Genomic DNA, 15,790 nt, shown 5'->3' with positions numbered 1-15,790 from the left:
TAAAACCACAATGAGATAGCCCTACATATCCTTTAGGATAGCTATTATCAAAAAACAAAACAAAACTGAAAATAAGGGTCATCTAAGATGTCAGGAAGCAACAGTTAGAACTGGACATGGAAAAACAAACTGGTTCCAAATAGGAAAAGGAGTACGTCAGGGCTGTATATTGTCACCCTCCTTATTTAACTTATATGCAGAGTACATCATGAGAAACGCTGGGCTGAAAGAAGCAGAAGCTGGAATCAAGATTGCCGGGAGAAATACCAACAAACTCAGGTATGCAGATGGCACCACCCTTATGGCAGAAAGTGAAGAGGAACTAAAGAGCCTCTTGATGAAAGTGAAAGAGGAGAGTGAAAAAGTTGACTTAAAGTTTAACTTTCAGAAAACTAAGATCATGGCATCTGGTCCAACCACTTCATGGCAAATAGATGGGGAAACAGTGGAAACAGTGTCCGACTTTATTTTTTGGGGGGCTCCAAAATCACTGCAGATGGTGATTGCAGCCATGAAATTTAAAGACGCTTACTCCTTGGAAGGAAAGTTATGACCAACCTAGACAGCATATTAAAAATCAGAGACATTACTTTGCCGACAAAGGTCCGTCTAGTCAAGGCTATGGTTTTTCCAGTGGTCATGTATGGATGTGAGAGTTGGACTATAAAGAAAGCTGAGCATCGAAGAAATGATGCTTTTGAACTGTGGTATTGGAGAAGACTCTTGAGAGTCCCTTGGACTGCAAGGAGATCCAACCAGTCCATCCTAAAGGAGATCAGTTCTGGGTGTTCATTGGAAGGTCTGATATTGAAGCTGAAACTGCAATACTTTGGCCACCTGATGTGAAGAGCTGACTCATTGGAAAAGACCCTGATGCTGGGAGGGATTGGGGGCAGGAGGAGAAGGGGACGACAGAGGATGAAATGGTTGGATGGCATCACCGACTCCATGGACATGAGTTTGGGTGGGCTCCAGGAGTTGGTGTTGGACAGGGAGGCCTGGCGTGCTGCAGCTCACGGGGTCGCAAAGAGTCAGACACGACTGAGCGACTGAACTGAACTGAACTGAACTGAATTACATATACACAATAGAATATATATAAGTCCTAAAAAGCAATGACTGTCTGACACCTTCTACAGCATGGATGAACATTAAAAATATGCTTGGTGAAATAAGCCAGATAAAAAAGGACAAATAAATGATTCCACTTATATGAAATACATAGAATAGGCAAATTCACAGAGAAAAAGTAGAATAGATGTTACCAGGGAGGCAGAGAAGGAGTTAGTTATAATTTAATGAATAGAGTTTCTGTTACAGAGGCTGAAAAAGTTCTGGAAATGTATACTGGTGAGGCCTTCACAACATTGTGAAGATACTTACTGCCACTTTGTGTCCTTAAAAATAGTGAAACTGGTAAATTTTGTGTTATGTATATTTTACTGCAATAAAAAATTTGCAAACTGAAACAAGGTGACTGTTTCCCATGTAGAGTCTTTGAATTGAACTCCATGACTCAAGGAAGAATAAAATGTGTGGTTCTAACCGTTAATACATTTGAGGAACCTATAGATGAATTGGGAGAGAGAACTATAGGGGCAAGAAAGCAAGGAAACAGTAAACTCCAAAATAGTGTTTTGAAAAGAACTGTGGGTGGTTTTAATACATTTGAACAGTGAGTTATGAGTTGAAGGGACATGAGTCACCATTGGGCCAATTATTTAACTACAGGTACAAATTTTCCAGGTTAATTTCATTGCCTCACTGACTATCTAGTTTCAGGAGATATAGAGAAATACAAACACAGTCTTTCTTATCTGAAATATCCTATTAAACAGGCATAGGTCTAATTGCTGGGATGTAAATCAAAAGAGCAAGTTGTTTTGATGCCACAAGCAAATCCTGTATTTTTTTTTTTTTCTATTTCCCCACTCCTTAGGGAGAAAATGTGTGGTTCACCTGTGCAGAGTGTGAGCTGATAAATCCACCCACTAGGCACTATTTGGGGCTTCCCTTATAGCTCAACTGGTAAAGAATCTACCTGCAATGCAGGAGACCTGGGTTGGGAAGATTCCCTGAAGAAGGGAAAGGCTGCCCACTCCAGTGTTCTGGCCTGGAAAACTCCATGGACTGTATAGTCCATAGGGTTGCAAAGAGGCTGACACACTGAGTGACTTTTGCTTGAGCACTGTTTGTAACCAATTATGCCTCCTAACGGGAGAAGGCAATGGCACCCCACTCCAGTACTCTTGCCTGGGAAATCCCATGGATGGAGGAGACTGATAAGCTGCAGTCCATGGGGTTGTGAAGAGTCGGACATGACTGAGCGACTTCACTTTCACTTTTCACTTTCATGCACTGGAGAAGGGAATGGCAACCGACTCCAGTATTCTTGCCTGGAGAATCCCAGGGACGGGAGCCTGGTGTGCTGCCGTCTATGGGGTTGCACAGAGTCGGACACAACTGATGTGACCTAGCAGCAGCAGCATGCCTCCTAACAAGGGTGCATCCTGTTACGGGGAAGGTCCTGTGATGTGCCAACATCATCAAATGCTTTAGTTTTTAAAGTCTGAAAAAGAAGACTGAGGTTGGGGAAAGTGAACTGCTAAGACAAAAATGGGAAGAAACATGAAAAAAAGTTGGAGAGAGAAATGGAGGGAGAAGAGGGATCAGAGACACAAGGAATAGGGAAAAAAAATCTCTACAATCATGAATCAGTAATTTTTCTATTTATGTCTCTGGCCCAGGTCTTTCCTCTGAACTTGCTTTGCAACTCTCCACTTGTCATGTTTTTTGGATAGAAATAGATATCTCACAGTTAACAACATCTGAAACCAAACTGAATCTTCCCCCCACCCTCTGTATCTCAGCTGAGCCACCATACATCTTCTAGATGCACAAAGCTCAAAGCTATAGTCTTTCCTCCCACCACAAATCCTATGCATCAGAAAATCCTCTTTTGCGTGCACCCAGAACCTGAATTTTTTCCTCTTATCTCTACTACCTACTGTCCAGGTGCTAGCCATTTTTACATCTTCTTTTTTGCATGTGTATCATAACCTCAAATGTTCTGGTTGCTTCTATGTCCTCAGTAGTCTATTGTCAACCAAATGCCAGAATAAATATATGACTTGGGGAAAAACAAAAGGAACTTGTGCGTATGCAAGAAGCAGAAGAGCCCAGAAGAAGAAACCGACAAACCTTCCCCACACTCCCCCCTCTGCATACCTATTGACAGAAGTGGTTGAAATCTCATGATCATGAGATAGAGGGCCATAGCAACAAGAAGACCAAAGATTAAACTCATGAGCTCTAGTATCAGATTGCTTGAATTTAAATCATACTCCTACCATTTACCATTGAGTGACCTTGAACAACTTCTTGCTCTGTTTTCTTATCTGTAAGGTAGGGGTGACCAGAAGATCTAGCTTGGATATGATGTCACATGAGAAAATAACTGAGCATTTCCAACAGTGTCTGGCACATGATGAACGTGCAAGAAAATGAATAGTTATTACTCAATAGATTTCCTGAGGCATGGAGGCTTCAACCAGCATTAGACTATATAGATTCTTATACATATGGATATAAATATAATTACAGATATGGATATGAGTATATAGATCATATAGGCAAGAGTCTCTGTGTCTTTAATCCCCTCCTTTCTTCCTCAGAAAGAGGGGACTCCAAGATAGTAATGCACAAAATTCTACCCATTTACCAAGAACCAAGTTTTCTTAAGAGTTTGAGGAAGGATAAGCCTTAGTGGCGCAGACGATAAAGAACCTGCCTGGAATGAAGGAGATCTGGGTTCGATCCCTGGGTTGGGAAGATCCCCTGGAGAAGGGCATGGCTACCCATTCCAGTATTCTTGCCTGGAGAATTCCATGGACAGAGGAGCCTGGGGGGCTACAATCCATACTGTCACAGAGAGTCAGACCCTACTGAACAACTAACAGTTTCACTTTTCCAAGGGACAAATATATAGAGAAGTTAAAAGGAGAGCTGTAGAAACTAATTATCTGTCTATGTCATTTCATGTAGAGTGAAAAATTCATGGGAAAAATAAGGAAGTTATTTTGAAATCTCATTTCTGAGAACACTTCCTCATACCCACTCATTCACATACATTAACATGCACATACATAAATACATGCATCCACAAACATGTATTAAAATGTAGCCTAGAATGGTGGTGTACAGGTTGTTTTGAGGATCAAACAGCATTATAATAGATGTTTAAAGCTTGGTAAAAAAAAAAATTAGCAGATAGGAACCATCTAACACATCACTGACAAAAGTTTGGGAGTAAACACTGCAAGATTTTTAAATGAGCAGCATGATGTGTGATGACTTACCTGTTATTTACTTCTCTGTTTTCTGATTTTTCTGTGATTAGGCTACTCTGAGAAGCTGAGCAGCACAACATGGCTCAAAGAATCAATTCTGCAGCTGGACATCCTGGATTTGAATCCTGTGCTCTACTGCCTTAGATGACATTGTGACATTGGTCAAGTTACTCTCTGCCTCAATTTCCCCATCTGCAGTTCACTGTTAATAGTTATCACACTGGGACATTGTGAGAATTAGATAATATGCACAAATCTGTCATGGTTGGTGTTTGAAGTATCTGTTTGGAAGCCTCTGGTAACAGGCTGCAGGTGATGGATCCACAGAGAAAACACTCAGATCCATGATTTCATGCTCTCAGATAATGTCCACCCCTTGGACTTCTGTAGTGTGGATTGAACACTCATGTTTACATAGAGACCCTAAAAGTACAAGGGCAGTGTAAGGTCCAGAGGGCAGGAAAAAGGAGATTCTACCCAAAGGAATACTTACCTGGGAGTCCCAGGAGCAGAGTCAGCAGCAGGCAAAGAGGAGGAGGGTGGACCCAGAAGGCAGGGATAGGCATCATAGAGGCCTGAGGAGCCTGCTCTGTCCAAATGTGTCCTAGGGCAAACCCGAACATCTGTGCTCAGTAGAGAGGAGAGAAGCCCCACCTCCTGTGATATAAGAGGAAGTGCCTATGATGATGTGAAATGTTTGTGAAATTGTAATTTGCTTCTACATTCTAGACAGTTTCTGCTTCAGATGGTGAAATAGAATTCAGACAGAGAAGGCTCATGGAGAGTGAGGAGTTACTCATCTTATGTTTTCAGAGAGATTGAACAAGCCTAATAGAAATAAACTTGCTCCTCACTTGGCTAGAACTTGGTGCCACTGTTCTCTCCATTGGGCCCTTGACCCCATCCATGGTGAACCCCTATTTGGGAGCCCTAGGCAAACTCACAGATCCCAGGAAGAATCTGTGGCTGTGGGCTTGTCCCAAAGTACCAATTCCAGGACCCTAGGTGGTGGCTGGCTTGTAGTCTCATTCTACACCTGAGTCAACCGAAAGAAGTTTCTCCAGGGCCTCTCAACCCTGTGGAATGGAAGCAGGTCTGCTCTTGTAATGATTTCCTACTCCAATCCTTTAATGATGTAATTAGTAACACTTAGCCAATTTCACAGTGCAATGTGGACCTCAGAACTTGTATGACCTGCCTCCAAAAAAGAAATCATTTCTTACTTCTTTCACAAAAGGAAGTGCATTATATGACCCAGAAATTACGCTCCCAGACATTTATTCAGAAAAATGAAAACTACCTCCACACAAAACCTGTGCATGAATGTTATAGCAGATTTTTCTGTAAAGCAAAAATTTTGAAAAAAATAAAATATCTACCAATAAATATGTGTACAGTTTAACAAACTGTGGTGCATCCATAACAGGAAATACTATTCAACGGCACAAAGGATGAGTTTTACATATGTGTGTGTGGAACAATTATAAGTTTCTTGAAGGTATTAGGTTGAATACACAAAGCCAATCTCAAAATGTGAATTCCACTGATATAGCATACTTGAAATTATATGGAAAGAAAATACAATGGCATTTGCCAAAGGTTTGGTTTGGTGGGGATGTATGTCATTTTAAAGGGCTATCACATGAGAGACTTTGTGGTCATGTGATGTATATCCTGATCGTGGTGGTGGTTATACAAACACACAGATGAGAGGATCAACATAAGCCAAAACCAGGAATGTTACAAAGACAGCTATAAATAGCAACTTCACAGAATAATAACATAACATAGACACTACTAAGTTATTCAAAATTATATTCAGTTCAGTTCAGTTTGGTTCAGTCGCTCAGTCATGTCCAACTCTCTGCGACCCCACAGACTGAAGCACACCAGGCTTCCCTGTCCATCACCAACTCCCAGAGCTTACTCAAACTCATGTCCATCGAGGTGGTGATGCCATCCAACCATCTTGTCCTCTGCTGTTCCCCTTTTCCTCCCGCCTTCAATCTTTCCCAGCATCAGGGTCTTTTCCAGTGAGTCAGTTCTTTGCATCAGGTGGTCAAAGTATTGAAGTTTCAACTTCAGTATTAGTTCTTCCAATGAATATTCAGTACTGATTTCCTTTAAGATGGACTGGTTGGATCTCCTTGCAGTCCAAGGGACTCTCAAGAGTCTTCTCCAACATCACAGTTCAAAAGCATCAGTTCTTCAGGGCTCAGCTTTCTTCATAGTCCAACTCTCACATACATACATGACTACTGGAAATAACCATAGCTTTGACTAGATGGACCTTTTCTGGCAAAGAAATGTCTCTGCTTTTTAATATTCTGTCTAAGTTGGTCATAGCTTTTCTTCCAAGGAGCAAGTGTCTTTTAATTTCATGGCTGCAATCACCATCTGCAGTGATTTTGGAGCCCAAAAAAATAAAGTCAGCCACTGTTTCCATTGTTTCTCCATCTATTTGCCATGAAGTGATTGGACCAGATGCCATGATCTTAGTTTTCTGAATGTTGAGTTTTAAGCCAACTTTTTCACTTTCTTCTTGCACTTTCATCAAGAGGCTCTTTGGTTCTTCTTCACTTTCTGTCATAAGGGTGGTGTCATCTGTGTATCTGAGATTTTTTATATTTCTCCTGGCCATCTTGATTCCAGCTTGTGCTTCATCCAGCCTGGCATTTGCATGGTGTACTCTGCATATAAGTTAAATAAGCAGGGTGACAATATACAGCCTTGATGTACTCCTTTCTCAATTTAAAACCAGTCTGTTGTTCTGTGCCCAGTTCTAACTGTTGTTTCTTGACTTTCATACAGATTTGTGATGAGGAATCAGATGCATCTGTGTGGCATGAAGTCAGGAGTAACAAAACATTACATCTCATCTTCCATAGAGTCGTGTCCATAAATGATGCCTAAGGGTGAGAAAACAATAAGTTGCTATCAGTTCAGTTCAGTTCAGTCGCTCAGTTGTGTTTGACTCTTTGTGACCCCATGAGTCGCAGCACGCCAGGCCTCCCTGTCCATCACCAACTCCTGGAGTCTACTCAAATTCATGTCCATTGAGTCAGTGATGCCATCCAGCCATCTCATCCTCTGTCATCCGCTTCTCCTCCTGCCCCAATCCCTCCCAGCATCAGGGTCTTTTCCAATGAGTCAACTCTTCGCATGAGGTGGCCATAGAAGCATGCTATAATGACATGTGCGTGCGTCCTCAGTCACTTCAGTGGTGTTAGACACTCTGTGACCCTATGGACTGAGACTGTCAGGCTCCTCTGTCCATGGGGATTCTCCAGGCAAGAATACTGGAGTGGGTTGTCATGCCCTCCTCCAGGGGATCTTCACAACCCGGAGATCAAACCCATATCTCTTATGTCACCTGCATTAGCAGGCAGATTCTTTACCACTAGCACCACCTGAGAAACCCATGCTATATGACATTTGGCACTAAAATCTAATAATCAGTTAAAAGAGTTGAAAGTGGTTTTCTCTCAGAGGTGGAAATTGGCAGGAGGTTAGGAAGGCTCTAGTTCTCATATGGAGAACTTAGAAATGTTTGACATGTAAAAAATTTGCATATGAATCATTATGAAAGATAAAACTAAGTTGAATGATTGGATTAATGTTAACAGAGTTACACTTTTTTTTTTTTTTTTTTAAATGCCTTTGCTGTTAGTCAGGCTGTATGAATCACAAGTTGGAACCAAGATTGCTGGGAGAAATATCAACAACTTCAGATATGCAGAAGATAGCACCCTAAGGGCAGAAAGCAAGAAACTAAAGAGCACCTTGATGAAGGTGAGAGAGGAAAGTGAAAAACCTGGCTTAAAACTCAACATTCAAAAAACCAAGATCATGGCATCCCATCACATCGCTTCATGGCAAATAGATGGGGAAAAAATGGAAACAGTAACAGACTTTATTTTTAGGGTATCCAAAATCACTGCAGACAGTGACCACAGCTGTGAAATTTAAAGATGCTTGCTCCTTGGAAGAAAAGCTATGACAAACCTAGACAGTGTATTAAAAGTTCAGACATCACTTTACTGACAAAGGTCTTTCTAGTCAAAGCTATGGTTTTTCCTGTGGTCACGTATGAATGTAAGAGTTGGACCATAAAGAAGACTGAGCACTGAAGAATTGATGCTTTTGAACTGTGATGCTAGAGAAGACTTTCAAGAATTCCTTTGACTGCAAGGCAATCAAATCCGTCAATCCTAAAGGAAATCAACCCTGAATATTCATTGGAAGGACTGATGCTGAAGCTGAAGCTCCAGTCCTTTGGCCATCTAATGCAAAGAGCCAACACTGAGAAAGACAGAGGGCGGGAGGAAAAGGGGGCAACAGAGGATGAGATGGTTGGATGGCATCAATGATTCAATGGACATGAGTTTGAGCCAACTGTGGGAGACAGCGAAGAACAGAGAATCCTGATGTGCTGCAGCCCATGGAGTCACAAAGTGTTGGACATGACTCAGCAACTGAACAACAACAACCCTTAGCAATGGTAAGAGTTTTGTAGCTTGCTGGAATGACATTCATGATATACCTCAATTACAATCATTAGACAAAACTATTGAAAGCAGTATTAGTAATATTTAAAGATTCCATGAAAAAGACTTTCTGGTCTTACATTTAACCCTCTTAAACCCATTATGAGTTTATTTTTGTGAATGGTGTTAGAAAGTGTTCTAGTTTTCATTCTTTTACATGTAGTTGACCAGTTTTCCCAGCGCCACTTTTGAAGAGACTGTCTTTTCTCCATTTTATATTTTTGCCTCCTTTGTCAAAGATAAGATGTCCATAGGTGGGTGGATTTATTTCTATTTTGTTCCACTGATCTATATTTCTCTCTTTGTGACAGTACCATATTGTCTTGATGACTGTAGTTTTGTAGTATAGTCTGAAGTCAGGCACATTGATTCCTCCAGTTCCATTCTTCATTCTTAGGATTACTTTGGCTATTCAGGGTCTTTTGTGTTTCCATACATATTGTGAAATTGTTTGTTTTAGTTTCTGTGAAAAATATGTTTGGTAGTTTGATAGGGATTGCACTGAATCTATAGGTTGCTTTGAGTAGTATACTCATTTTCACTATATTGATTCTTCCAATACAAGAAAATGGTATATTTCTCCATCTATTTGTTCCATCTTTGATTTCTTTCATCATGTTTTACAGTTCTGTATATACAGGTCTTGTTTCTTCATGTAAATTTATTCCTAAGTGTTTTATTGTTTTTGTTGCAATGGTGAATGGGATTGTTTCCTTAGTTTCTCTGATTTCCAACTCTTAAAGGAAAACATAGAACACTCTCCAACATAAATCACAGCAAGATCCTCTATGATCCACCTCCCAGATTAATGGAAATAAAAACAAAAATAAACAAATGTGATCTAATTAAACTTAAAAGCTTTTGCACAATGAAAGAAACTATAAGCAAGGTGAAAAGACTGCCCTCAGAATGAGAGAAAATAACAGCAAATGAAACAACTGACAAAGAATTAATCTCCAAAATATTCATGCTGTTAAATACCAGAAAAATGAATAACCGAACCAAAAAGTAGGCAAAAGACCTAAACAGATATTTCATCAAAGAAGATGTACAGATGGCTAATAAACACATGAAAAGATGCTCAACCTCACTCATTATTAGAGAAATGCAAATAAAAACCACAAGAGGTATCATCTCACACTGGTCAGACTGGCCAACATCAATAAGTCTACAAACAATAAATGCTGGACAGTGTGTTGAGAAAAGGAAACCCTCTTACACTGTTGGTGGGAATGCAAACTGGTACAGCCACTATGGAGAACAATGTGGAGGTTCCTTAAAAAACTAGGAATATAATAACTCCGTCCCCAAATATCATGACGCTGGGGATTAGGCTTCAACCTGTAAATCTGATGTAGGGCTAAAGCATGGGGGGTGGGGAGAGGACAAAAACATTCTGTCCATAACAAGAAAGGAGACAATACTTCAAAAAACAATTTTATACAGCTTGCCAAACAGGATTCCAGAAAGGTGATACCCACTTATATTCCTAGTTAGTTTCTTTTTTAAAGATCTTTTTTATGTGGACCATTTTAAAAGTTTTTATTAAATTTGTTACAATTTGTTTCTGTTTTCTGTTTTGTTTTTCAGCTTCCTGATGCATGGGGGATCTTAGCTCCCCAACCAGGGATCAAATTTGCATCCCCTTGCTCTGGAAGGGGAAGTCATAACCACTAGACCACCGGGAAAGTCCCTGTTGTTTGTTCTTTAAGTTCTTGCCCTGAATATCTCTTTTCATTGCAAAGCTCTATGTTGATTTTCATTATTTTCTTCACAAAATCATCAGCCGAGAAAAGTGACATGATATTAAAATAGCAAATATGAAAACACATTTTTCTGTCTCCTACTTTTGGGTCTCTCTTGAAGCATGACAGGGAATCAGATGATTGGTAGGCTCTGTGTCCACAGTCCACTTTCCAGGTTTCCAGGGTCAGTTCTTGGTGATCCATTCAGGTTCCTGTGAATGCAGAGAACAAACCCAAAGCCATTTCTCCTCCCTGTGGTTTTCCATGGAGCTCCCTCCCACAGGTCAAAAATGCAGTTCTTCCAAGTTACCACTAAGTGTCAGGCAAAGAATAGTCAATCACACAGGTCTCAATGACTTTTTTTATTCCCCAGACTTGCAGCCTCAATGGTCAGTGAGAAAGCTCTTAAAAAAGCATGCAGTGCACTTTCTGATCCACTCCTCTTTCCATCCCAAGAAGAAAACAATAATCTGGTGTTATTCTCTTGAAATTTTTTTAAAAATCATTTTTTGGTTCACACACACACACACACACAAACACCAAAGGAAAAAACCTGGAAATAGAACTGCCATATGACCCAGCAATCCCACTGCTGGGTGTATACCCTGAGGAAACCAGAATTCTTGGGATCTATTTCACAGCAAGGTGATTATAGCTGATGGTGTTGTACCGCGTACCTGAAAGTTGCTAAGAAGTGAACTGAAAGTCACTCAGTCCTGTCTGACTCATTGTGACCCCATGGACTATAGTCCATGGAATTCTCCAGGCCAGAATACTGGAGTGGGTAGCTTTTCCATTCTCCAGGGGATCTTTCTGACCCAGGAAACAAACCAGGATCTCCTGCATTGCAGGCAGATTCTTTACCAACTGAGCTATCAGGAAGCTATCAGGGAAGCTGCTAAGAGGATAGAGGATAGATCAAATGTTCTGACCAGAAAAAGAAATGATAATTATGTGACATGATGGAGGTGTCAGCTAACACTAAAATGGTAATAATTTTGCAAAAAATAAATGTGTCAAATCAACATATTGTATACCTTAAATTTATACAGTGTTATATACCAATTATATTTCAGTAAAGCTGGAACAAATAAAAACAGAAAGAGACACATGTACCCCAGTGTTCATTGCAGTACTATTTACAATAGCTAGGACATGGATGTAACCTAAATGTTCAATGGATAACCCAATGTAACCCAAATGAATGGATAAGGAAGTTGTGGTACCTATACACACTGGAATATTATTCTCTTATAAAAAGGGATGCATTTGAGTCAGTTCTAATGAGGTGAGTGAATCTGGAGTCTACTATACAGAGGGAAGTTAAGTCAGAAAGAAAAAGACAAATGCTGTATATTAATGCATATACATGGAATTTAGAAAGATGGTACCAATGATCCTACATGCAAGGCAGCAAAGGAGACACAGATGTAAAGAACAGACTTTTGGACCCACTGAGAGAATGCGAGGGTGGGATGATTTGAGAGAATAGCATTGAAACATGTACATTACCATATGTAAAATAGATGACCAGTGCAAGTTCCATGTATGAAGCAGGACACTCAAAGCCACTGCTCAACCTAGAGGGATAGGGTGGGAAGGAGGTGGGAGGGTGGCTCAGGATAGGGGGGACACATGTATACCTACGGCTGATTCATGTTGATATAGAGCAAAAACCATCACAATTTTGTAAAGTAATTATCCTCCAATTAAAATTAAATAAATAAAATTTTTGAAAAAAGTATATCATGCAATGAAAAAAGTCAATGGGTAAGTAAAGAAATCAAAGAGGAAACTGAAAAATTTCATGAGACAAATGAAAACAAAAACACAATTTTTCAAAATCTATGGGATGTAGCTAAAGCAGTTTGAAGAGGGAAGTTTATAGTGATACAGGCCTACATCAAGAAACAAGAAAAATCTCAAATAAACAACCTCAACTACCATTTAAAGGAATTAGAAAAAGGAGAACAAAAGAAAAATTCAGCAGGATGAAAAAAGTAATAAAGATCAGAGAGAATATAAAGAAAATAGAGACAGAAAACAATAGAAAAGATAAATGAAAACTACAGTTGATTTTTTGAAAAGACAAACTAAATTGATAAACCTTAAGCCAGGCTCAAAAGTAGAAAAGACAGTGAACTGAAATAAACAAAATAAGAAATGATGAAAAAGATTTTCAAAACACCTAAAGCCTGATAAATTCATGTAAATCTTTTATTTTAATACTATTTGTAATAAAAACAAAAGGAAAAAACTTAAAGGAGCAGAAAAAAGAAAGCAATGATGAAAGAGAAATAACAACTTATATCACAGAGATACAAAATATCATGGTAATATTATGAACAGTTACATGCCAACAAATTAGACAATCTAGATGAAAGTGACAAATTTCTAGAGGTATGCAATCTTCCAAGACTGAATCAGGAAGAAATAGGTAATCTGAGCACTGATCATGGGTAGTGAAATTGGTTTTGTAATTTTAAAACTCACAGCTTACCTAAAGTCTAAGACCAGATGGCTTCACATGGGAATTTCACCAAAAATATAAAGAAGAGCTAATGCTATCCTTCTCAAACTATCCCAAAGATTAAAGAGGATGGAATACTTTTAAATTCATTCTGTGTGGCACAATAACCTTGACACCAAAACCCAACAAACACAGTACAAAAAAGAAAATTATAGTCCCATATCCATGATAAATATAGAGACAAAAATATTCAACAAAATATTAGCAAATGATTCAACAATATATTAGAAAGATCATATACCATGATCAAGTGGTATTTATGCCAGGGATATGAGGATAGCTTAATATTCACAAGTCTGTCAGTGCAATATACCACATAACAAAAGGAAGAATAAAAACCCCATGATCATCTCAACAGAGAAAAAGCCTTTGGCAAAATTTAACATCCATTCATGATAAAAGCTCTTATCAAAGTTGGCATAGAGGTAATATATCTCAACAAATAAAGGCCATTTAAGACAAACCCACAGCTAACATCATACTCAATGGTGAAAAGCTGAACGTCTTCCCACTAAATTCAGGAACAAGACAAGGATTCCCGTTCTTACCAGTTCTATTTAACATTATATTGGAAGTCTTAGCCACAGCAATTGGAGAAGAAAAAGAAATAAAAGGTACTAAAATGAGAAGGAAAGAAAGAAAAATTGTCATTATTTTCAGATGACATAATACTCTATAGACAAAACCCTAAAGTCTCCACAAAGAAACTATTAGAGCTAAAAAAGGTATCAGTAAAGTTTCTGTGAGGCTGTCACGGCTAGCCATGGCAGGCAGCCTAGATTAGGAGTAGGCCTGGTTTCCCGGGGTAACATAATTATCAGGCCTCCTGGAGCCAGCCAATCAACATATGCCTAGCCAGAAAAAAGGGAACCTATCAGGGGAAAGCTGAAAGCCCCACGTTGGGCCAACAAAAATTACCTTGCAACTGTGTAACCAATCCGCTTATGCCAACTACCCACTGTCTAACCAATCCGATTGTGCCAACTACCTGCTGCTTTTTTTGACCTATAAATACCTGAGAGAACTGGGGCTTGGGGCCTTTCCTCCTCACACACCTGGTGAGGGCGGGAGGCCCTGGCTCGAGTCAGTAATAAATTCCCCTATTGCAAGTTGCATTGTTTCGAGGAGTCTTCTTTCCTGACCGGGGACTCGGACTACAGACAGAACAGTTTCAAGATACAAGATCAACATGCAGAAGTCTTTTTGCTTTTCTAGACACCAACGATGAACTATCAGAAAGAGAGAAGAAGAAAACAATCTCATTTAAATGTCATCAAAAAGAATGTAATACCTAGGAAACTTACACAAGGAGATGAAAGATCTTCACTCTGAAATCTATAAAACACTGAGGAAGGAAATTGAAGATGAGGCAAAGAAATGGAAAGATGTCCCATGCTCTTATATTGTAAGAATTAATCTTGTTAAAATGTCCATACTACCCAATGTAATCTACAGATTTAATACAATCCTTATCAAAATATCTATGACATTTTTCACAGACATAGAAAAATTATCCTAAAATTTGTATGGAACCAGATAGACCCTGAATTTCCAAAGCAATCTTGAGAAAAAAGAACAAAACTGGAGGTATCATGCTTTCTTACTTCAGACTATACTACAAATTGACAATAATCAAAGCAACATGGTAATGGCATAAAACAAACACATAGATCAACAGAATGGAATAGAGAGACTAGAGATAAATCTATGCACTTATAGTCAATTAATCTATGACAAAGAATGCAAGAAGATACAGTAGAGAAAGGACAGTCTCTTCAATAGGTGGTGCTGGGAAAATTGAATAGTTACATATGAAAGAATGAAATTAGAACACTCCTTCATACCGCCTACACAAATGAACTCAAAATGGATTAAAGAACTAAATGTAAAACCTGAAATCATAAAATTCCTAGAGGAGAATATACTACACTCTTTGACATAAATTGAAGCAGTATCTTTTGGATCTGTCTCCTTAAGGAAAAGAAACAAAAGCAAAAATTAAAAAAATTGAGTCCCAAATAAAATTAAAAGCTTTTGCACAGCAAAGGAAATCACTAACAAAACAAAAGGATAGCCTATTAAATAGAAGAAAATATTTGCAAGTAATATGACCAATAAGGAGTTTTTAATCTGTATTTAATACATAGTTAATATCCAAAATATGGGCTTCCCTGGTGGCTCAGCTGGTAAGGAATTCACCTGCAATGTGGGAGACCTGGGTTCAATTCCTAGGTTGGAAAGATCCCCTGGAGAAGGGAAAGGCTACCCACTCCAGTGTTCTGGTCTGGAGAATTCCATGAATAGAGGAGCCTGGCAGGCTACAGTCCATGGGGTTGCAAAAAGTAGGGCACGACTGAGTGACTAACACACGCACAATATCCAAAATATGAGATCATACAGCTCAATATCAAAAAACAAACAACCTAATTAAAAAATGTACAGAAAATCTGAGCAGACATTTTTCCAAAGAAGACATACAGATGGCCAACAGGTACATGAAAAGATGCTCAACTTTGCTAATCACCAGAGAAATGCAAATTAAAACTACAAATGCCTACTTATACCTGTCAAAATGCCCATCACCAAAAATTCTATAAATAACAATTGCTAGTGAGGATG

The 15,790-nt window shown here is 39.1% G+C and overlaps 1 protein-coding gene across 4 annotated transcripts in view; it reads right to left on the bottom strand.

The window, feature by feature from the left end:
- LOC122681516 (tyrosine-protein phosphatase non-receptor type substrate 1-like) overlaps positions 1 to 4,964 on the bottom strand; it is a 122,612-nt gene extending 117,648 nt beyond the window's left edge. For 2 of the 4 annotated variants that reach the window (XM_043883691.1, XM_043883689.1), the window contains exon 1: positions 4,843 to 4,956. In XM_043883691.1, coding sequence (XP_043739626.1) covers positions 4,843 to 4,918 — 76 coding nt within the window. In that variant the 5' untranslated portion in view covers positions 4,919 to 4,956. Of the gene's footprint in view, positions 1 to 4,842 lie in introns of all 4 variants that reach the window. The other 2 variants (XM_043883693.1, XM_043883692.1) reach the window with 2 other exon arrangements.
- Positions 4,965 to 15,790: the final 10,826 nt, after the last annotated feature.

This window comes from Cervus elaphus, chromosome 23 (assembly GCF_910594005.1).
Source record: "Cervus elaphus chromosome 23, mCerEla1.1, whole genome shotgun sequence".
NCBI classification, from domain to species: domain Eukaryota; kingdom Metazoa; phylum Chordata; class Mammalia; order Artiodactyla; family Cervidae; genus Cervus; species Cervus elaphus.
Note: the sequence above shows the minus strand (reverse complement) of the source record. Positions and strands in the feature narration are given on the sequence as shown.